The sequence below is a fragment of the Coregonus lavaretus genome, assembly GCF_964263955.1.
Source record: "Coregonus lavaretus genome assembly, chromosome: 16".
Lineage (NCBI taxonomy): Eukaryota > Metazoa > Chordata > Actinopteri > Salmoniformes > Salmonidae > Coregonus > Coregonus lavaretus.
The window spans coordinates 41358391-41380906 of NC_140003.1; the positions used below are offsets into that span (position 1 = coordinate 41358391).

Genomic DNA, 22516 nt, shown 5'->3' on the forward strand with positions numbered 1-22516 from the left:
GTAAAACACACTGTAGGTACTGAACATGAGAAACAGCCAGACAGATGTTTACCTCTCCTCCTTGGTCAGTCCACATAGCTTCCTGCACTTGCGGGCCAGGATGAAGCTAAGCCATAGGAACAGGAGAAATACAGTTACAGTAATACCACTAAGTAAACCACAGTTTCTCATTCTCTATGGGTAATCATGTTGGGATGCAGGAAACTAAAGTTCTGTGTTTACCCCATAATGGCGGGCACAGTCCCATCAGGCTTCGTGTCATCCAGAGTCAAGCCAATGGGGGCCTCTTCCTCCTCGATCACCATAGTGCCACAGTACCCTGAGAGAGAGGGAAGAGAAAGATACAGGAGAGGAGGAGGACAGGAAGAGAGGAGAGAGATACAGGAGAGGAGGAGGACAGGAAGAGAGGAGAGAGAGGATCAATAGACGGAGGAGAGGAGAGGAGAAGGAGGATCAGGTATGAGGAGGAGAGGAGAGGAGATTATCACTCAAGTTCTCTCTGTAGTACACCACATATTTGATGACAGAGCCCATGGACCCTCCCTCCCTCCCTCCCTTGTTACCTTTCTTCCTCCAGAAGTTTTCTCTGTAGTAGACCATACATTTGATGACAGAGCCCATGGGGACTCTGTGGATCAACTGGTTTCTGAGCGGGGGCAGCTCGGGGTTAAAGTGCATCTTCAGGTTCAGACCAGGAGGGGTTGCCACAATCACATACTTGGCCTGGGAGAAACAAAACACAAGAGTTGAGGCCTGGGCACACACTGGTTGAATCGACATTGTTTCCATGTCATTTCAATGAAATTACATTGAACCAACGTGGAATAGACATTGACTTGAGGTCTGTGCCCAGTGGGTAGTGTGTATCTCCCCAGTCCACCCCTGGTGGCTAAGCAGCTCTATGGTACTGTTTAATGGGTTTTATCTGGGTGAAGAGGATGTGGCCTGGACAGAGAGATGAGGACCAGCTTACTGACAACAATCCACTCTGGCTTACACACACACGCACGCGCACAAACACGCGAACACACGCACGCACACACTGTCAAAAGCTATAGGAGTTTACTGACGGGCAAACATGAATGTCTAAGGGGCTCTGTAAGCTCAGTGAGTTGTATGGCTGAATAAATGATTCCTAGATTGTTCCAGGAGTTCTAGAATGCAAATGCACAGTAGTCACAACATGGGCCTCATCATGAGGTGTCACGTATTATGAACAAACAAGCTCTAGATGGCAGCATAGGCACAACCTGAAATCAGTAGGCTCCTGCTCAGTGAATGTGGTCTGACGACATCATCAACATGTTGATGATGGATTGGAGATGGTTGCTCTCTCACTCACCTTGTATGTTTCCTTGTTGAGCGTCTCGACCTCGACCATGTCCCCTGTCTGGTCGATCTTGTAGACAGGAGACTCCATCTTGACCCGCTCACCCAGCTCTTTGGCCATACACTCACTGATCTGGCTGGAACCGCCCACAAACTTCCTCTCCTGAAATGCAAATACAGTATCATCAGTCATATCCATCAGATACATGCCATGCTAAAAAGACCTGCTCCAGGAGGGCACTGCTCTGCGGCTGACCGTGTGCTGCTTCCAGTCTCTCATCTGTGTGTTGTGTATTGTGTGATGTCCAGAGGGTTGGGAAAAAACACAAGACAGCAAAACAAGCATTTATGTCACAGTGGACAATAAAGTCGCAATGCTAGGACAAATATCAAATTTTACTCCATTCACTATCACTGTAGTACATTACTTTTGACAAGATTCACAGTGTAAGATTTAGTATTCTCTACGGGCTGAGAGTGTGAAAGTGTTTGCATCAGTGCCAGATTTACACCATATGAGTAATAAACTAGCTATTCTGTTCCATCTTCTGCCTCCAGGAAAAATACCTCAAACTCATTGTAAGACAGCCAGACCCCCTGGGACAGCTGATTGATGCTTCTGGGGTCAACTGTAGTTGTACATTTGGGCGGTGGCCCCTTTAAGCTGGCTTTAGGATACTTCAGTACAACAACATGCAGGATGTGGACTGGAACCAGTCAGGCAGGGGGGTGTATTGGACTGGAACCAGTCAGGCAGGGGGGTGTATTGGACTGGAACCAGTCAGGCAGGGGGGTGGATTGGACTGGAACCAGTCAGGCAGGGGGGTAGATTGGACTGGAACCAGTCAGGCAGGGGGGTGTATTGGACTGGAACCAGTCAGGCAGGGGGGTGGATTGGACTGGAACCAGTCAGGCAGGGGGGTGTATTGGACTGGAACCAGTCAGGCAGGGGGGTGTATTGGACTGGAACCAGTCAGGCAGGGGGGTGGATTGGACTGGAACCAGTCAGGCAGGGGGGTGTATTGGACTGGAACCAGTCAGGCAGGGGGGTGGATTGGACTGGAACCAGTCAGGCAGGGGGGTGGATTGGACTGGAACCAGTCAGGCAGGGGGGTGTATTGGACTGGAACCAGTCAGGCAGGGGGGTGTATTGGAAAGTGAGAGTGGGTCTTGGCAAGGCCTCATTACAATGTACACAACGCTGAGTCCTGGTTAGTGTAAACTTCCCTCAGCTGACCTTTGTAGACCCATCATTTCTGAAAAATTGACTTGGCTGGAGAGGGAGGAGACTCGAGGCCATAGTGTGGCCGAAGTAACACATTTAATACAGAATTCTTCTGGGTACATGTATTTACATTCAATATGCAAGATGCAAGAGCAAGTTACATCTCAGATGCAAGGACATAGTACAACATGACTAGCATGGCATTTCCTCCTTCAGTTTGGTGTCAAAAGCAGTGGCTAAAAAACCCAAATGGTTCAAAGCCATAACGGCTCAAAGGATAAATGGCTCAAAGGTTAAATGGCTCAAAGGTTAAATGGCTCAAAAGGCAAATTATTCTTCTGATTCTCAAGATTATATAGTCATTCTGAATTGCGTATACATGCATCCTTACAGACTTTAGTTGATATGAAACTGATACAACTTTCAGTTGAACAATGTGAACATTTAAACATCTGCTACTTTGTCATGTTGTCCGGTACAGTGTGAAATGCAGCATCTTGAGCCAGTTTATGGTTGGATTGTCACGAGTTGAGGCCTCTGAGAACTCCTGTTTCCTGTGCGATCTGAGGTGCAGAGAAAGATCGAAAACACCTTTAGAGTTTAGACCATTCTAAGTTATGTGTGAGCAATTAATCAGGTTACTCATGATATGATTGTAAGCAAAGATGTGTGAGGATATAACCTCATCCCAGGTTATTATGCACAGCGAATATAGGCCTGGGATATCAACAACTCAAAGTTGGCCTTAGTGGGCGTGGCCTACTGAGTAAAGTATTTGCATCATTTAATTTTAACGAATCACACGACTGTGAGATGTGGCTCTGTGCTTGTGGTGTGATAGTGTACGGGGGAGGGAGGAATATGGAGGAATGGTCTAATGTCCCTTCCAATGTGTTCTCCAACTCATAAAATATTTTAGATAAAGTCTCAGTGCCGTTATCATCGCAAGGTCAGGTATTAAAAGGTATAGAAAACAGGGTCAATAACTTTGACCCCTACCTTTTTGAGAAAAATAGTATTATTTTTAAACAAAATCTCTTCTCTGAGCAATTGTATTAGTATAAAATAATATAATTTTTGAGCATACAATTTTGCTCAGTATTTGAATTATTTATTTTATACAGTCATTTTTGCTCATCTTTATCAATGGTGCCAATACTTTCAGACCCCACTGTAAATGCAGTACAATCTCATATGCAAGTAAGCATTGCAATCGACCTCAAAAGGGCAAAGCACACGCTTGAGAGCTAATGCTCATATATCAACTCATGACAAACTTTAGCGTCCACATGTTTTTCTATTGCTCTACCTGGTAAAGCAACACATTGAATCAATACATTACATACATTGAGTCTGGACTCAGATCTTGGACACAGAACTGGATCTTCTGTCAACACCGGAGCCGGAGAGCAGGCAGACCAAACAGGAAATGAAAGTGGACGACCTCACAACAACATCCTCTAATTACCCCAAAGTCCCAATCCGCCGTCACCTAGGCAATGGGGCCACTAAGCATTCCAAAGTAAACAAGAAGAATAGTCTCTCCCTGGGCTCTGAATAACAGCCATGTGGAGGGATGGATTATGCCACTAAATGAAGGAGCAGGGAACGACCAGGAACAGCCATGTGGAGGGACGGATTATGTCTCTAAATGAGAGAGCAGGGAACGACCAGGAACAGACATGTGGAGGGAGGGATTATGTCTCTAAATGAAGGAGCAGGGAACGACCAGGAACAGACATGTAGAGGGAGGGATTATGTTCCTAAATGAAGGAGCAGGGAACGACCAGGAACAGACATGTGGAGGGAGGGATTATGTCTCTAAATGAAGGAGCAGGGAACGACCAGGAACAGACATGTAGAGGGAGGGATTATGTTCCTAAATGAAGGAGCAGGGAACGACCAGGAACAGACATGTGGAGAGACGGATTATGTTCCTAAATGAAGGAGCAGGGAACGACCAGGAACAGACATGTGGAGGGAGGGATTATGTTCCTAAATGAAGGAGCAGGGAACGACCAGGAACAGACATGTGGAGGGAGGGATTATGTTCCTAAATGAAGGAGCAGGGAACGACCAGGAACAGACATGTGGAGGGACGGATTATGTTCCTAAATGAAGGAGCAGGGAACGACCAGGAACAGACATGTGGAGGGAGGGATTATGTTCCTAAATGAAGGAGCAGGGAACGACCAGGAACAGACATGTGGAGGGACGGATTATGTTCCTAAATGAAGGAGCAGGGAACGACCAGGAACAGACATGTGGAGGGAGGGATTATGTTCCTAAATGAAGGAGCAGGGAACGACCAGGAACAGACATGTGGAGAGACGGATTATGTTCCTAAATGAGAGAGCAGGGAACGACCAGGAACAGACATGTGGAGGGAGGGATTATGTTCCTAAATGAAGGAGCAGGGAACGACCAGGAACAGACATGTGGAGGGACGGATTATGCCTCTAAATGAGGCAGCAGGGAACGACCAGGAACAGACATGTGGAGGGAGGGATTATGTTCCTAAATGAAGGAGCAGGGAACGACCAGGAACAGACATGTGGAGGGACGGATTATGCCACTAAATGAGGGAGCAGGGAACTAAAAAGGCTAATTTGGAGGGTTGAAGGATGGACCAGAGGTTTAATGTTAGTTACAATCTAAGTAGGATCCAAATGAGAATGTAATCGTTGTGGAATGTTTTGTGCTAACATGGAGGATAGTTTATTGAGCTCAGTTCAAAGGCTCCTGGGTCAGCTCAGCAAACCTAGAACCAAAGCCAAAAATACGGCTTACCTTATTTTCAGGGAAGTTAGGAACCAATATACCCAAGCAGTTAGGAAAGCAAAGGCTAGCTTTTTCAAACAGAAATTTGCATCCTGTAGCACTAACTCCAAAAAAGTTTTGGGACACTGTAAAGTCCATGGAGAATAAGAGCACCTCCTCCCAGCTGCCCACTGCACTGAGGCTAGGAAACACTACCACCACCGATAAATCTACAATAATCGAGAATTTCAACAAGCATTTTGCTACGGCTGGCCATGCTTTCCACCTGGCTACCACTACCCCGGCCACCAGCTCTGCACCCTCTACTGCAACTTGCCCAGTTGTATTTTTGACTTTATGTTTTTGTTTTACCCCATATGTAACTCTGTGTTGTTGTTTTTATCGCACTGCTTTGCTTTAACTTGGCCAGGTCGCAGCTGTAAATGAGAACTTGTTCTCAACTGGCTTACCTGGTTAAATAAAGGTTAAATAAATAAAGATGTCATTGCAAACTTCTCCTCATTCTGATTTCTGAGAGCCATGCTAGGACCCCGTATAGATATGAAAGAGCCAGTCCCCAGGGTTAGAGAGACAGCCAGACAGGCAGACAGACAGTCAGTCAGCCAGAAAGACAGACAGTCAGTCAGACAGACAGGCAGACAGACAGACAGTCAGTCAGCCAGAAAGACAGACAGTCAGTCAGACAGACAGGCAGACAGACAGACAGTCAGTCAGCCAGAAAGACAGACAGTCAGTCAGCCAGAAAGACAGACAGTCAGTCAGACAGGCAGACAGACAGTCAGCCAGCCAGACAGGCAGCCAGCCAGGTGTGTACAGTACCTGTCCTCCATTGGTGGTGGAGAAGATCCTCATGGTCCCTCCGCACTGCTTGACGTACCAGAGGAACCACAGGGCAGACACCTCGTGGGGTTCAGAGGTCACATTCACGTTCACAAACAGAGTGGCGAACCGCCTCGCAGAACTGTGGGGAGAGGGGGTTGCACAGACACACACACACACACACACACACACACACACACACACACACACACACACACACACACACACACACACACACACACATACACTCACACGTAAGAACTCAATTACAATGACTATGACCAATTTTACATTACTAAATCATGCTGCATTGGGTTGAATGGTCCTGAGTGTATTGTAAAACGAGTGTAGTGCATCACCTGGTCCAGCAGATCTTCTCAAAGAGTTGCTTCATGGTCATCTTGTCCCACTCCTCAGCATGGGGAGCCCTCCAGGGAGCCTCTCTGGGGATCTAGAACAAACACACACTATGAGGGTGGGAGCATCAAGCAGTGTCAGAAGTAGGGGTTGATTGGTCAAGGGGTTGTGGAGGGGATGGCTGCCCGGCATAGAGAGCGATAAAGATGCTGAGTGTATTACTAGAGAGAGAGAGAGAGAGAGAGAGAGAGAGAGAGAGAGAGAGAGAGAGAGAGAGAGAGAGAGAGAGAGAGAGAGAGAGAGAGAGAGAGAGAGAGAGAGAGAGAGAGAGAGAGAGAGAGAGAGAGAGAGAAGGGGGAGAGAGAGTGTTTACCTCGCTGCCCATCTCGTCCATCTTCCTCCACAGGTTGTTGTAGTCCATCAGGGCGAATGGGTTCCACATGGGGGGAAAGGAGCCTGTGAACGGGTAGGACTTCCCCTGTACGACACAACGTGGGACAACATAATGTTGTGGAAAATTAGATCCAAAGATTAAGGCAGATACTATTTAATTGTATAATAGAACAAACTTTAATCAAGCAGCTGCAGTGGAGATCTATCTCTTCACAGGGAAGAACTCAAAGAGTGAATAGTTACATGTCCCTTATACAGTGAAGGAAAAAAGTATTTGATCCCCTGCTGATTTTCTACGTGTGCCCACTGACAAAGAAATGATCAGTCTATAATTTTAATGGTAGGTTTATTTGAACAGTGAGAGACAGAATAACAACAAAAAAATCCAGAAAAACGCATGTCAAAAATGTTATAAATTGATTTACATTTTAATGAGGGAAATAAGTATTTGACCCCCTCTCAATCAGAAAGATTTCTGGCTCCCAGGTGTCTTTTATACAGGTAACGAGCTGAGATTAGGAGCACACTCTTAAAGGGAGTGCTCCTAATCTCAGCTTGTTACCTGTATAAAAGACACCTGTCCACAGAAGCAATCAATCAATCAGATTACAAACTCTCCACCATGGCCAAGACCAAAGAGCTCTCAAAGGATGTCAGGGACAATATTGTAGACCTACACAAGGCTGGAATGGGCTACAAGACCATCGCCAAGCAGCTTGGTGAGAAGGTGACAACAGTTGGTGCGATTATTCGCAAATGGAAGAAACACAAAAGAACTGTCAATCTCCCTCGGCCTGGGGCTCCATGCAAGATCTCACCTCGTGGAGTTGCAATGATCATGAGAACGGTGAGGAATCAGCCCAGAACTACACTCAATGATCTCAAGGCAGCTGGGACCGTAGTCACCAAGAAAACAATTGGTAACACACTACGCCGTGAAGGACTGAAATCCTGCAGCGCCCGCAAGGTCCCCCTGCTCAACAAAGCACATATACAGGCACGTCTGAAGTTTGCCAATGAACATCTGAATGATTCAGAGGAGAACTGGGTGAAAGTGTTGTGGTCAGATGAGACCAAAATCGAGCTCTTTGGCATCAACTCAACTCGCCATGTTGGGAGGAGGAGGAATGCCTATGACCCCAAGAACACCATCCCCACCGTCAAACATGGAAGTGGAAACATGCTTTGGGGGTGTTTTTCTGCTAAGGGGACAGGACAACTTCACCGCATCAAAGGGACGATGGACGGGGCAATGTACCGTCAAATCTTGGGTGAGAACCAACTTCCCTCAGCCAGGGCATTGAAAATGGGTCGTGGATGGGTATTCCAGCATGACAATGACCCAAAACACACGGCCAAGGCAGCAAAGGAGTGGCTCAAGAAGAAGCACATTAAGGTCCTGGAGTGGCCTAGCCAGTCTCCAGACCTTAATCCCATAGACAATCTGTGGAGGGAGCTGAAGGTTCAAGTTGCCAAATGTCAGGCTCAAAACCTTAATGACTTGGAGAAGATCTGCAAAGAGGAGTGGGACAAAATCCCTCCTGAGATGTGTGCAAACCTGGTGGCCAACTACAAGAAACGTCTGACCTCTATGATTGCCAACAAGGGTTTTGCCACCAAGTACTAAGTCATGTTTTGCAGAGGGGTCAAATACTTATTTCCCTCATTAAAATGCAAAACAATTTATAACATTTTTGACATGCGTTTTTCTGGATAATTTTTTTGTTATTCTGTCTCTCACTGTTCAAATAAACCTACCATTAAAATTATAGACTGATAATTTCTTTGTCAGTGGGCAAACGTACAAAATCAGCATGGGATCAAATACTTTTTTTCCCCTCACTGTATAGTGAGAGGTAATAATACAATCATATTGTTTACACAACAGTTATTTTATACAAGCAGCAGTTCCAGAACACAACGGCCTTGTGTCAGGGCTCAGACATCCCAGGAGTCTATGAAAGGCATAACATCACAGTCCAACACAGAACATATCCCTTAAGAAGTTACAACAGCTCACCCCGAATTCTGCCACCACAACATGGAAGGGTTAGTTATCGTCATCTTCCATCATTCATCATCATTTTCATAATCACTAACACCATCATCCTCCTAATCATCAGTAGCAGCAGTAACCTCGGCTATTTATTGCGAGCAGCGTATACAAGCCTGGGACATCAACGATACAAAGTCGGCCTTAGTGGGAGTGTAGAATTCTATATTTGTCATCATTTAATTTTAGCGAAGGCCAAGTCTGACGCGTTGATCCACCAGACTCTTTGAGCTTTTAGGTGGAAGTGACTTGGAACGTAATCACATCTGCAGTAACAGCATCCCCTTCATCGTCATCAACTATACATTGAAGACTCCTAATAGTGAACTAAGAATGCAATCTTTTGCAAACGTCTCAGTTCATCTGACATTTCCGGTCAAGTCTACCTTTTGAACTGAACTAGACATTGATCTCCTGCCTGCTCCCTGACAGAGGGAGCCGTGTAGCTAGCTCCCATGGAGGATGACCAGCATACGCCAGCTTGCTTAATGTTTCACCGCAGATCATAGATAGCAGCTGATTGCAAGTTCAGCAAAGCAGATTAGATTCTCTCCTCTCTCACGCTCACACTATTTCTCAACCCCTACAGGGTTCTAAATGTGGTCACTGGTAGTGGGAGGTGTCAAAGGTATCAAGTTCATGTCATACCCCCCTCCCTACTAGCCTGGCATCCAACTGATTTCCCTACGTTTGACTGTTGTTGAAGTGAATGGTGAGTGCAGAACTCAGTGTGGTTTATCCAGGCTAGCTTTGCACTGGTAATCTTGTAGGATGTCACATCCTGGAAGCCTGTCACTGACACCTTCACTGTGAATGAAAAAGCTGTATTTGGAGTTAAGAATCCTAAGGGCTCTATTCAATCCGTATCGTGGAAGTTCAGCGTTACAGCGTGATTGTGATGAGTGTGATGGAAAGGAGTCAGGCGCAGGAGGGTAATCCAATACAGAATACAGAGTTTATCCCTTCGTAGACACACAAATGCGCTCAAATAGCACTCAACGAAACAGGCACAGGTGAAACTATCATCCCAGGCAAATACACTGTAATGGATATCCAAGAATACATAGGCACAGGGGAAAATCTACCCTGGCAACAATAGGTACGAGTAGCTCCACCAAGCTCCACTACTCTCACAAATAACAATCACCCACAAGGACAAGGGGGCAGAGGGAACACTTATACACAGACTAATTAGGGGATAGGAACCAGGTGTGTGTGATTGACAAGACAAGACAATTGTGATGATGATTGGGGCGGCAGTGGTTAGTAAGCCCGTGACGACGAACGCCGAAGCCTGCCCGAACAAGGAGGGGAGGCAGCCTCGGCCGAAGTCGTGACAGTGATTGAAATGTAAAAGGCAATGTTCCCGCTTTAGCGGAGACTGCATTCACGGTAAACGCTGCATATGTCAGCTCATTCTGAAATTACCTTTACATTTTTATCACGCTTCAGCGATACAGATTGAATAGTACTTTATCTGTGCTTTATTTCCAAGGGGGCGTGTGGCTTTAGCAAATGGGCTGGGAAAGCCATATCAGTGCATTTAACTGCAAGTGCACTGGGGGATAATGTGTGTGTGTGTGTGTGTTACTCTTACATAACTGGTGTAAAGTACCTAGGTTGACAGTTAAATGGGTCGGTCTGAAGGTCCTGACTGGGGTTATTTCATACCCTGGATGACAGATGTGTCACACGCACACACCCACACGCACGCACGCACACACACATGCACGCACCCACATGCACACATGCATGCACGCACCTACACACACACACACACGCACGCACGCACGCACGCACGCACGCACACACACACACATACACACAGTCACAGACGCATGCATGCAAGACAGCGCATATACTGTATATAGTGAATGTGAGTGAGAGAGAGAGAGTGAGTGAGAGAGAGAGAAGGAGGGAAGGAGAGACAGAGTGTCTGAAAACGCATTAGCCACAGTGCTGAGGATTGCCCGGCGCTGTGGAGAGCAACATGTCTGTCACCATGGAAACGGAGGAAAGAGGAGAGGAGGAGGAAAGAGGAGGAGGAGGAGGATGCATCACAGCATCTGTTGGGAATTTGCTACAGAGCAGAAAGTGAACCTCGCAGAATGGAAACCACAAGGGAAGGGTAAGGGGGATATCTAGTCAGTTGTACAACTGAATGCATTCAACCAAAATATGTTTTCCGCATTTAACCCAACCCGTCTGAATCAATGAGGTGCGGGGAGCTGCCTTAATAATATATGCAGTACAGTACATTGTTGTGTTATGTTAAAGTATACTTTTAAACAGGTGTGGTAGTTTTAAACAGGCGTGGTAGTTTTAAACAGGCGTGGTAGCTTTAAACAGGCGTGGTAGCTTTAAACAGGCGTGGTAGCTTTAAACAGGCGTGGTAGTTTTAAACAGGCGTGGTAGTTTTAAACAGGCGTGGTAGTTTTAAACAGGCGTGGTAGCTTTAAACAGGCGTGGTAGCTTTAAACAGGCGTGGTAGCTTTAAACAGGCGTGGTAGCTTTAAACAGGCGTGGTAGTTTTTAACGTCTCTCAGTGTGTGCTCTAGGAACTATTTTATCAGTCCAATGAATACAGGTCACCATGACTACACTGAAAATGATGATGAAATAACGGGCATGACATCAAAGCCGTTCACTGTTTCTCAATATCTGATAGCGATTTATCATTAACCATTAGCCTATTAGCAACTGTAGTTAAAAAAGGTCCCCATATCAATTTCATAATTACTGCCCACTGGGGAAAAACTGGTTGAATCAACAATGTTTCCACATCATTTCAACAAAAATGTTGATGTGATGACATTGTGAATCAACGTGGAAAACTGATTGGATTAGCAAAAAGTCATCAACGTAAAGGAAATGTTGTTTGTTTTCAACCCAACTTTTAACCTAAATCCAATGACATGTTTTGTTGATTTCACGTTGAATTCACATTAGTTGACAACTCAACAAAATGTAAATCAAAACTAGATGTTGAAATGATGTCTGTGCCCAGTGGGTGGCCTCTTTCTCAATTTCTGATAGCGATTCCTCAGGCATTAAATCAAAGCAGTGCTGAGGTTGCAGCAGGTAGCTGATAGACAGTGTAAGGCAGTAGTTTGCTGATATGAGGAATTAGGCTTGGCCTTTTGGATTAGTATTAGCACTCGCTAATAGTAAAGCTGATTAGCAGCTAGTGCGGACCCTATCCCTAATTACACAATAGGTTGGCAATTGTCTGGATGGCTGGACCTTGATTGGCTAACTCTGGCTAATGTGTAGTGTTGTGCAGTATAGTATAGTATAGTATATTATAGTATAGTATAGTATAGTGTAGTGTAGTGTAGTATGGTGTAGTATAGTATGGTGTAGTGCAGTGTAGTGTAATGTAGTATAGTGTAGTATAGTGAGTATAGTGTAGTATAGTGTAGTATAGTGTAGTATATTGCAGTATAGTGTGGTGCAGTGTAGTATAGTGTAGTATAGTGTTGTATATTGTAGTATAGTGTAGTATGTGTAGTGTAGTGTAGTATAGTGTAGTATAGTGTGGTGTAGTGTGGTGTAGTGGGGTGTAGTGTAGTATAGTGTAGTATAGTGTAGTATATTGTAGTATAGTATAGTGTAGTATAGTGTAGTATAGTGTAATATGGTGTAGTATGTGTGATGTAGTGTGGTATAGTGTAATATAGTGTGGTGTAGTGCAGTATAGTGTGGTATAGTGGGGTGTAGGGGAGTGTAGTGTTGTATAGTGTTGTATAGTGTTGTATAGTGTTGTATAGTGTGGTATAGTGTAGTATAGGGTAGTATAGTGTGGTATAGTGTAGTATAGTGTGGTATAGTGTGGTATATTGTGTATAGTGTGGTATAGTGCAGTATAGTGCAGTATAGTGTAGTATAGTGTGGTGTAGTGTCATATAGTGTGGTATAGTGTGTCCTATAGTCCTTACACTGTAGTCCTATATACTTAGTCCTGATATCAGGTACTTAGAAAATATACATACATTTACCCTGAATATGAAAGCATATTTTTATTAACAGCTACTTTGTATCCTTTGAAATGTGCAATATGTTGTTCCTTGAAAGAGTAAATTAATGTCTGCAAAATCAAACTCTTTCAAAAACTCTCTCAAAGACTCTCTCAGAGTTTTTCATGAAACTCAAAGACTAATGCATTTCCTATATAATTCATGTCATTCCTGTAAACAGTCAAAGACTTGAACTTGGCCTTTTTACGTTAAAGTTTTATGAAAGACATTCTTCGTACATGCTTCTCAAGAACTGCACTCGTCTTATAACGTTCTTTCACAGTTGTTCTCGGAGCTGGAAGCCCAATCTGAGCCCATTTCATTTTAAATTAAATTTTGCTCACAATATCTACAGTCTACTTTCCAAAGCTACTTAGCGCCTACACTCAGGACATACAATAATAGAGCTGAAGAACTCAGCGTAAAGTACATGTATAAAAGGCAGATGGTTATTAGTTCTCTGATAGACTCTCTGATGGACTCACAGGCAGTGTAATCAAAGGCTATCATTAATGCTTTGTTAGTGTAGCTAGTTCTATAATTTCTCTCTCTCTCTTTTACTCTCTCTCTCTCTCTCTCTCTCTCTCTCTCTCTCTCTCTCTCTCGCTCTCGCTCTCGCTCTCTCTCTCTCGCTCTCTCTCTCTCTCTCTCTCTCTCTCTCTCTCTCTCTCTCTCTCTCTCTCTCTCTCTCTCTCTCTCTCTCTCTCTCTCTCTTCTCTCTCTCTCTCTCTCTCTCTCTCTCTCTCTCTCTCTCTCTCTCTCTCTCTCTCTCTCTCTCTCTTCTCTCTCTCTCTCTCTCTCCTCTCTCTCTCTCTCTCTCTCTCTCTCTCTTCTCTCTCTCTCTCTCTCTCTCTCTCTCTCTCTCTCTCTCTCTCTCTCTGTGAGGGCTGTCAGCGACCCAGAGGATTTGGTGATCTCGCTCTATGAGGCCGACGTGAGAAGGGTCTTTAATCAGGTCAACAACCGCAAGGCCGCGGGCCCCATAGGTATTCCAGGGTGTGTTCTCAGCGCATGCGCAGAACAGCTGGCTAGGCATATTCACTGTAATTTTCAACCTCTCCTTGTCCCAGTCTGTAATCCCCACATATTTTAAGATGACCACAATCATTACTGTTCCTAAGAATTCATGCCACAATGACTATCACCCTGTAGCACTCACTTCTGTAATCATGAAGTGCTTTCAGAGGCTGGTTATGGCACACATTAACTCCACCATCCCAGACCCACTCCAATTTGCATACCGCCCCAACAGATCCATTGACGACGCAATCTCAATTGCTCTCCACACTGCCCTCACCCACATAGATAAGAGGAATACCTATTTGAGAATGCTGTTCATTGACTACAGCACAGCATTCAACACCATTGTCCCCTCCAAGCTCGTCACCAAAGTTAGAACTCTGGTTCTGAACACCTCCCTCTGCAACTGGATCCTGGACTTCCTGATGGGCCGGCCCCAAGTGGTGAGGGTAGGCAACATCACCTCCGCCACGCTGACCCTCAACACAGGGGCCCCACAGGGGTGTGTGCTTAGTCCCCTCCTGTACTCCCTGTTCACCCACGACTGCGTGGCCATGCACGACTCCAACACCATTATCAAGTTCGCTGATAACACGACTGTGGTAGGCCTGATCACCGGCGACGATGAGTCAGCCTACAGGGAGGTCAGTGACCTGGCAGTGTGGGGCCGGAGCAACAACCTCTCCCTCAACGTCAGCAAGACTCCAACCACCCAAGCCATAGACTATTTTCTCTGCTGCCGCACGGCAAGAGGTACCAGTGCATCAAGGCTGACACCAACAGGCTCTCTCTCTCTTTCTCTCTCTCTCCTTCTTTTGCCCTCTCCCTCTCTAATTTGTTCTTAATGCTGTGCTGGCAGGCAACGTCTTTCTCAGTAAAATTATGTCACTTCATTACTCCCATCACATTGGCAGAGAGAGAGCTAAATATACCCCTAGCCGCTAATGCTAGGCCAATGCAAGCCACCCACTGTCATTAGCCCAGGCATTGTCCAAACGTACAGCTAACATCTGTTAGCTAGCGATTACAACATCTCTCATCTAATTTATCATGTGTGATGTCTTGGGAAAGGACATGTGTTACAGAGAAAAGAGGCATGTTGGGTATAAATTAAGAATTTATTTCCAAAACGCTAGAGTTAGGGTTGAACAGGGATGTGGAGATAAAGCTAGGGTTAGGGTTAGGTTTGAACAGGGATGTGGAGATAAAGCTAGGGTTAGGGTTGAACAGGGATGTGGAGATAAAGCTAGGGTTAGGGTTGAACAGGGATGTGGAGATAAAGCTAGGGTTAGGGTTGAACAGGATGTGGAGATAAAGCTAGGGTTAGGGTTGAACAGGGATGTGGAGATAAAGCTAGGGTTAGGGTTGAACAGGGATGTGGAGATAAAGCTAGGGTTAGGGTTGAACAGGGATGTGGAGATAAAGCTAGGGTTAGGGTTGAACAGGGATGTGGAGATAAAGCTAGGGTTAGGGTTGAACAGGGATATGGAGATAAAGCTAGGGTTAGGGTTGAACAGGGATGTGGAGATAAAGCTAGGGTTAGGGTTGAACAGGGATGTGGAGATAAAGCTAGGGTTAGGGTTGAACAGGGATGTGGAGATAAAGCTAGGGTTAGGGTTGAACAGGGATGTGGAGATAAAGCTAGGGTTAGGGTTGAACAGGGATGTGGAGATAAAGCTAGGGTTAGGGTTGAACAGGGATGTGGAGATAAAGCTAGGGTTAGGGTTAGGGTTGTATTGAGACTAGGGTTGAGATCTGCATCTACTGAAGCTAGACAGACTTTTGTTGCTGTTCTTTAACAACAGTAGACATATCTACTGACCAGGCTAGATTTGCCATTTGGCAGTCTGCCACTGTCCCTTAAAACTATACCTGTTGTCTGGTTCAATGGCCATAACAGATACACAAATATTATACAGTACAAGACTAATTAAATACATTTCCTTATAACAAAAGGAAGGCGATGTGGAAGGAAGCAGACTATTGAGATGTAGGGGTGGTTCTGGGCATGCCCAGTAGAGCAGCGTTGAATAATGTCATGTGCCAAAGGGCTCTTCCACTAGAGAGCCATGGAACCCTGTGACATCATCCACATGACCACTCTGCTGAATTCTATTTCACTACTGCTGCTGTGGATGGGTTTGTGTGGTGGGGGTGGGGGCACTAGTGAGTGTGTGTTCACAGGCCTACGTGCGCACGTCTTCTCATGTATGTACATGTTATTGTGTGTGATTGAGAGTGAATGACTCCAAAGTCCATGTTTTTATTGCTTCAGCGCATGGCTACATCCTCCCTCAACATGCCCCATCACACAGGAAGGGTATTGAGATAAGCCCCATACAATAGAAACAGGAAGAGAAGTGCCGCCATAACCAGTTCAGAGAGCCCATTGATTTATAGTGGAGGGGAGTAGGTTAACCTGGGTATAAGGCTGGAGCCAGAGGGACCAATCTAATACGGAGGTAGAGAATGCTGTGTGTTAAGAATAATGGTGCTGCTACTTTAATAACATATAGAGGGATATCTTGGAGAGAGAGAGGGAGAGAAAGAGAGAGAGAGAGAGAGAGAGAGAGAGAGAGAGAGAGAGAGAGAGAGAGAGAGAGAGAGAGAGAGAGAGAGAGAGAGAGCGAGAGAGAGGGGGGGGGGGGGCGGGAGGAGAGGAGAGAGAGAGAGAGAGAGAGAGAGGGGGGAGGGAGGGAGGGGGGAGAGAGGGAGAGAGAGAGAGAGAGAGAGAGAGAGAGAGAGAGAGAGAGAGAGAGAGAGAGAGAAAGAGAGGGAAGGAGAGGGAGAACGTGAGGTAGAGAGAGAGAGGGAGGGGGGAGAGAGAAAGAGAGAGAAAGGGGGTGGCTGCAGCTCTCTTTCTCTTTTCTCTCTCTCTTCTCTCTCTCTTCTCTCTCTCTTTCCTCCCTCTCTCCTGGGCCACTCTGGGGAGGAGAAACCACATTAGAAAACTCCTTCAGGCAGAGATTAGCATCTCCAGTCGCTAACGCTCACTGCTAATGCTCCAGAGAGGCTGGGGGCACGGGTGGGTGGTCACTAGATGGCCATGCTGGAAAGGACCATATTGTCATCAGAACTTATGAGCAACTATGTGGAGTAGGGGTTAGGGTTAGGGTCGTGGTTGTGGTTGAGACTAGGGTTAGGGTTGAACAGGGATGTGGACATGAAGCTAGGGTTAGGGTCGTGGTTGTGGTTGAGGCTAGGGTTAGGTTTGAACCTGGATGTGGACATGAAGCTAGAGTCGTGGTTGTGGTTGAGGCTAGGGTTAGGGTTGAACAGGGATGTGGACATGAAGCTAGGGTCGTGGTTGTGGTTGAGGCTAGGGTTAGGGTTGAACAAGGATGTGGACATGAAGCTAGGGTTAGGGTTCTGGTTGTGGTTGAGGGTTAGATTGAACAGGGATGTGGACATGAAACTAGGGTTAGAGGTAAGGTTTGAGGTTTGAAGGCACAGTTAGTCTGTCATCTCTTGCAGACCATATTATTATACCATATTATTATCTATCCTGATGCCTAGTCACTTTACCCTGCCTTCATGTACATATCTACCTCAAATACCTTATTATTATCTATCCTGATGCCTAGTCACTTTACCCTGCCTTCATGTACATATCTACCTCAAATACCTTATTATTATCTATCCTGATGCCTAGTCACTTTACCCTGCCTTCATGTACATATCTACCTCAAATACCTTATTATTATCTATCCTGATGCCTAGTCACTTTACCCTGCCTTCATGTACATATCTACCTCAAATACCTTATTATTATCTATCCTGATGCCTAGTCACTTTACCCTGCCTTCATGTACATATCTACCTCAAATACCTTATTATTATATATCCTGATGCCTAGTCACTTTACCCTGCCTTCATGTACATATCTACCTCAAATACCTTATTATTATCTATCCTGATGCCTAGTCACTTTACCCTGCCTTCATGTACATATCTACCTCAAATACCTGATTATTATCTATCCTGATGCCTAGTCACTTTACCCTGCCTTCATGTACATATCTACCTCAAATACCTTATTATTATCTATTCTGATGCCTAGTCACTTTACCCCGACATATCTACCTCAAATACCTTATTATTATCTATCCTGATGCCTAGTCACTTTACCCTGCCTTCATATACATATCTACCTCAAATACCTTATTATTATCTATCCTGATGCCTAGTCACCTTACCCTGCCTTCATGTACATATCTATCTCAAATACCATATTATTATCTATCCTGATGCCTAGTCACTTTACCCTGCCTTCATGTACATATCTACCTCAAATACCTCTGCACATTGATCTGGCTCTGGTGCTCCCTGTATATAGCTTCATTCATTATTGACTCTGCATTGTTGGGAAGGGCTCGTAAGCAAGCATTTCATGGTAATGTCTACACCCGTTGTTTTCGGCGCTTGTGAAATTTAACATTTGATTTGATTTGATTTGGCATTCCATCCTTTCAAACATTGTCATGAATGAAAGAGAGACGTGCATTTCCTGTGCATTAGATTGTGAGACAGCCAGAGCAGGAAGTTATCTGTTATCTAATGGAAGTGGTCAGTACTGGCTGGGACAAAGCCCTGCGGCCACAGTGTTTCAGAGAAACCAATGGATCTATGATGGATCTGTCTGTTCAGGCCTCCCTGGAAAACAGTGGGCAATTGTTTTGTTTTTTGTTGTCACAGACATATCTCAACATAAACTGTTCAGAGGGGACTGTGTGAATCAGGCCTTGATTGTCACGATCGTCGGGAACAGAGGAGGACCAAGGCGCAGCGTGGAATGGGAACATATTTATTAATTGATGATCACACGAACAAAACAACAAAACGAAAATGTGACGTCCCTGGTTACATACACAAACCAACACGGAACAAGAAACCACACCAATGAATGCCAAACGGCTTACCTAAGTATGACTCCCAATCAGAGACAACGAGCTACAGCCGTCTCTGATTGGGAGCCACCCTGGCCAACATAGATATACAAAACCAGAAACAAACACAAATGAAAACTCACACCCTGGCTCAACATAACTAGAGTCCCCAGAGCCAGGGCGTGACAGTACCCCCCCCCAAAGGTGCGGACTCCGACCGCGCCAACCAAACACCACAGGGGAGGGGACCGGGGTGGGCACTCCGCCTTGGAGGCGGATCCGGCTCCGGGCATGATCCCCACTCCCTCTCTAACCCCCCAAAGTACCCCTGGTCCGGTCTGACCCTGCTGACCGGAGCTGGACTGCACACTGGTGGAGCGGATTGCTCTAGCTCCGGCGTGACGCAGCTGACCCGTGCCGAACCAGGCACCGGTGGAACAGGCACGGGCTGTGCCGTACTGACGACGCACACTACTGGCTTGGTGTGGGGAGCAGGAACGGGCCGAGCCGGGCTGACGAAACGCACCACTGACTTGGTGCGGGGAGCAGGAGCGGGCCGGACCGGGCTGACGAAGCGCACCACTGACTTGGTGCGGGGAGCAGGAACGGGCCGAGCCGGGGTGACGAAGCGCACCACTGACTTGGTGCGGGGGAGCAGGAACGGGCCAAGCTGGGCTGACGCAGCGCACCACTGGCTGGGTGCGGGGAGCAGGAACAGGCCGGACCGGGCTGGCGACGCGCACCACAGGCTCGGTACAAGGGACAGGAACAGGCCGGACCGTACTGGGGACACACACCACTGGCCCTACGCGGGGATCAGGAACGGGCCGGACCGGACTGGTAACACACCCCAGTACCTCTCGCCGTGCCTCTACACTTTCCTCCCCTTTTGTGACCAGTGGCCCCCGTAACCTGGCGGCCTCCTCTACTAACCGCTCTATTGCGGCCTCCTGCTGCCCCGTCGTCCACGGCGTGAGCCCCCCCCTAAAAATTTTCTGGGTGTCTCTCCTCCTCGTGGACCAGGCCTCCATAGTTCTTGCCCAACTCTCGCTCTTCTGCTTCCAAGTCCTCTCTGGCGTTGGCTCCTGGACACGCTGCTTGGTCCAGTTATGGTGGTTTCTTCTGTCACGATCGTCGGGAACAGAGGAGGACCAAGGCGCAGCGTGGAATGGGAACATATTTATTAATTGATGATCACACGAACAAAACAACAAAACGAAAACGTGACGTCCCTGGTTACATACACAAACCAACACGGAACAAGAAACCACACCAATGAATGCCAAACGGCTACCTAAGTATGACTCCCAATCAGAGACAACGAGCTACAGCCGTCTCTGATTGGGAGCCACCCTGGCCAACATAGATATACAAAACCAGAACAAACACAAATGAAAACTCACACCCTGGCTCAACATACTAGAGTCCCCAGAGCCAGGGCGTGACATTGATGGTCGAATTGCTGCAAAGAAACCACTACTAAAGGACACCAATAAGAAGAAGACACCTGCTTGGGCCAAGAAACACGAACAATGGACATTAGACCGGTGGAAATGTGTCCTTTAGTCTGGAGTCCAAATTTGAGATTTTTGGTTCAAACCGCTGTGTCTTTGTGAGACGCGATGTGGGTGAACGGATGATCTCTGCATGTGTAGTTCCCACCGTAAAGCATAGAGGAGGAGGTGTGATGGTGTGGGGGTGCTTTGCTGGTGACACTGTCTGTGATTTATTTAGAATTCAAGGCACACTTAACCAGCATGGCTACCACAGCATTCTGAAGCGATACGCCATCCCATCTGGTTTGGGCTTAGTGGGACTATCATTTGTTTTTCAACAGGACAGTGACCCAACACACCTCTAGGCTGTGTAAGGGCTATTGTACCAAGAAGGAGAGTGATGGAGTGCTGCATCAGATGACCTTGCCTCCACAATCCCCCGACCTCAACCCAATTGAGATGGTTTGGGATGAGTCAGACGGCAGAGTGAAGGAAAAGCAGCCAACAAGTGCTCAGCATATGTGGGAACTCTTTCAAAACTGTTGGAAAATCATTCCAGGTGAATCTGGTTGATGGAATGCCAAGAGTGTGCAAAGCTGTCATCAAGGCAAAATGTGGCTATTTGAAGAATGTCAAATATAAAATATATTTTGATTTGTTTAACACTTTTCTGGTTACTACATGATTCCATCTGTATTATTTCATAGTTTTGATGTCTTCACTATTATTCTACAATGTGGAAAATAGTAAAAATAAAGAAATACCGTTGTGATTAGGTGTGTCCAAACTTTTACAAGAGTTCTATTTTGTTTGTTTTTACTCCTGAACTTCCTCTCCGGTCATTTTCATGATGTCCATCCGGTTTGCTTCTATGTGCCTTATCTTTCAAACTGTGCTCTTTCACAAAAGTTCTTAAATTATAACCTATATACGTATTATGGACACAGTATGTTTTACATTAGTTATCTTGTTGTTATTAGTCCCAACCTTCAGCTCCATTCAACACCACCCATCTATCTCTTAACACCATCCATATAGGATTTCTATTTGTCATATATTTTCCAACTGTGATGTTTCACAAAAGTTCTGAACATTTCTATTCTCATTGTTTCTACAGATTGTAAATTGAAAATAAACATTTTTGCTAAAGGTATTATTATATTATTGATCGATTGACTATGACTTTTCAGATCACCCAGTAGGGCTATCTGCAGGGTTAGCTCCAGGTAAATTTTGCAATTCTTCAGCTATTCCTGGACCTGTGACCAAAAACAAGCTACAAATGGACAGTGGCAATTGTTACTGAGTGACAGACATGGCCAATACTGGTCCTACACTGGTTTTCAGCACGCGCGCGCACACACACACCTTTACATAATGCACCAGCCTCTCCTCCTCGTTGACTTTGTAGGTCTTGACTCCATATTCTTTAGCCAATCGGAGGATCCGATTCTGAGTTGGCCCGACGTAGGCCCCACCCAGGTCAACATACTTAGTCTGCTCATTCTGGAGAGAGAAGGAGAGAGAGAGAGAGCATCAGACAAGCAGTGGACAATCCTAATCCCAGAGGTCAATTGTGTTTTAATCTATAACCAAATCAGTTGCTTAAAAATGATTACACTATAAACAACATGTAAAGCTGATTCTTATAAGGATTACACATTGACTGGCCTTTGACAGGCCTTTGGTCTGACATAGGTCTTACCCGTACGGTGAAGGTCCGTCCACCAACCCGATCTCTAGCTTCCAGAACCACAGGACTCAGACCTTTCTCCTTCAACAGCTTAGCTGCACTCAGCCCTGAGAGAGAGACAGAGAGAGAGAGAGAGAGAGAGAGAGAGAGAGAGAGAGAGAGAGAGAGAGAGAGAGAGAGAGAGTGAGAGAGAGACAGACAGAGAGAAAGGGAGAGAGAGAGTTAATATTTATTGTTTATTTCACTTTTGTTTACTATCTATTTCACTTGCTTTGGCAATGTTAACATACGTTTCCCATAGCAATAAAGCCCTTAAATTGAATTGAGAGAGAGAGAGAGAGAGAAAGAGAGAGAGAGAGAGAGAGAGAGAGAGAGAGAGAGAGGTAAGTGTAAACATGATAATGATTTATGATGAAACAATCCAAGTAAATAATCCAACTATCCCCTC

At 45.8% G+C, this 22516-nt stretch overlaps 1 protein-coding gene across 1 annotated transcript in view; it reads right to left on the bottom strand.

The window, feature by feature from the left end:
- Positions 1–21826, bottom strand: part of LOC311144124 (amine oxidase [flavin-containing]) — a 29994-nt gene extending 8168 nt beyond the window's left edge. Inside the window, exons 1-8 of the mRNA XM_084180103.1 lie at positions 21744–21826; positions 6885–6989; positions 6514–6605; positions 6155–6296; positions 1343–1492; positions 564–723; positions 223–319; positions 53–106 (exon numbers count right to left, since the gene is read on the bottom strand). Coding sequence (XP_084036229.1) covers positions 53–106; positions 223–319; positions 564–723; positions 1343–1492; positions 6155–6296; positions 6514–6605; positions 6885–6953 — 764 coding nt within the window. The 5' untranslated portion in view covers positions 6954–6989; positions 21744–21826. The remainder of the gene's footprint in view (positions 1–52; positions 107–222; positions 320–563; positions 724–1342; positions 1493–6154; positions 6297–6513; positions 6606–6884; positions 6990–21743) is intronic.
- Between the last annotated feature and the right edge of the window lie 690 nt (positions 21827–22516).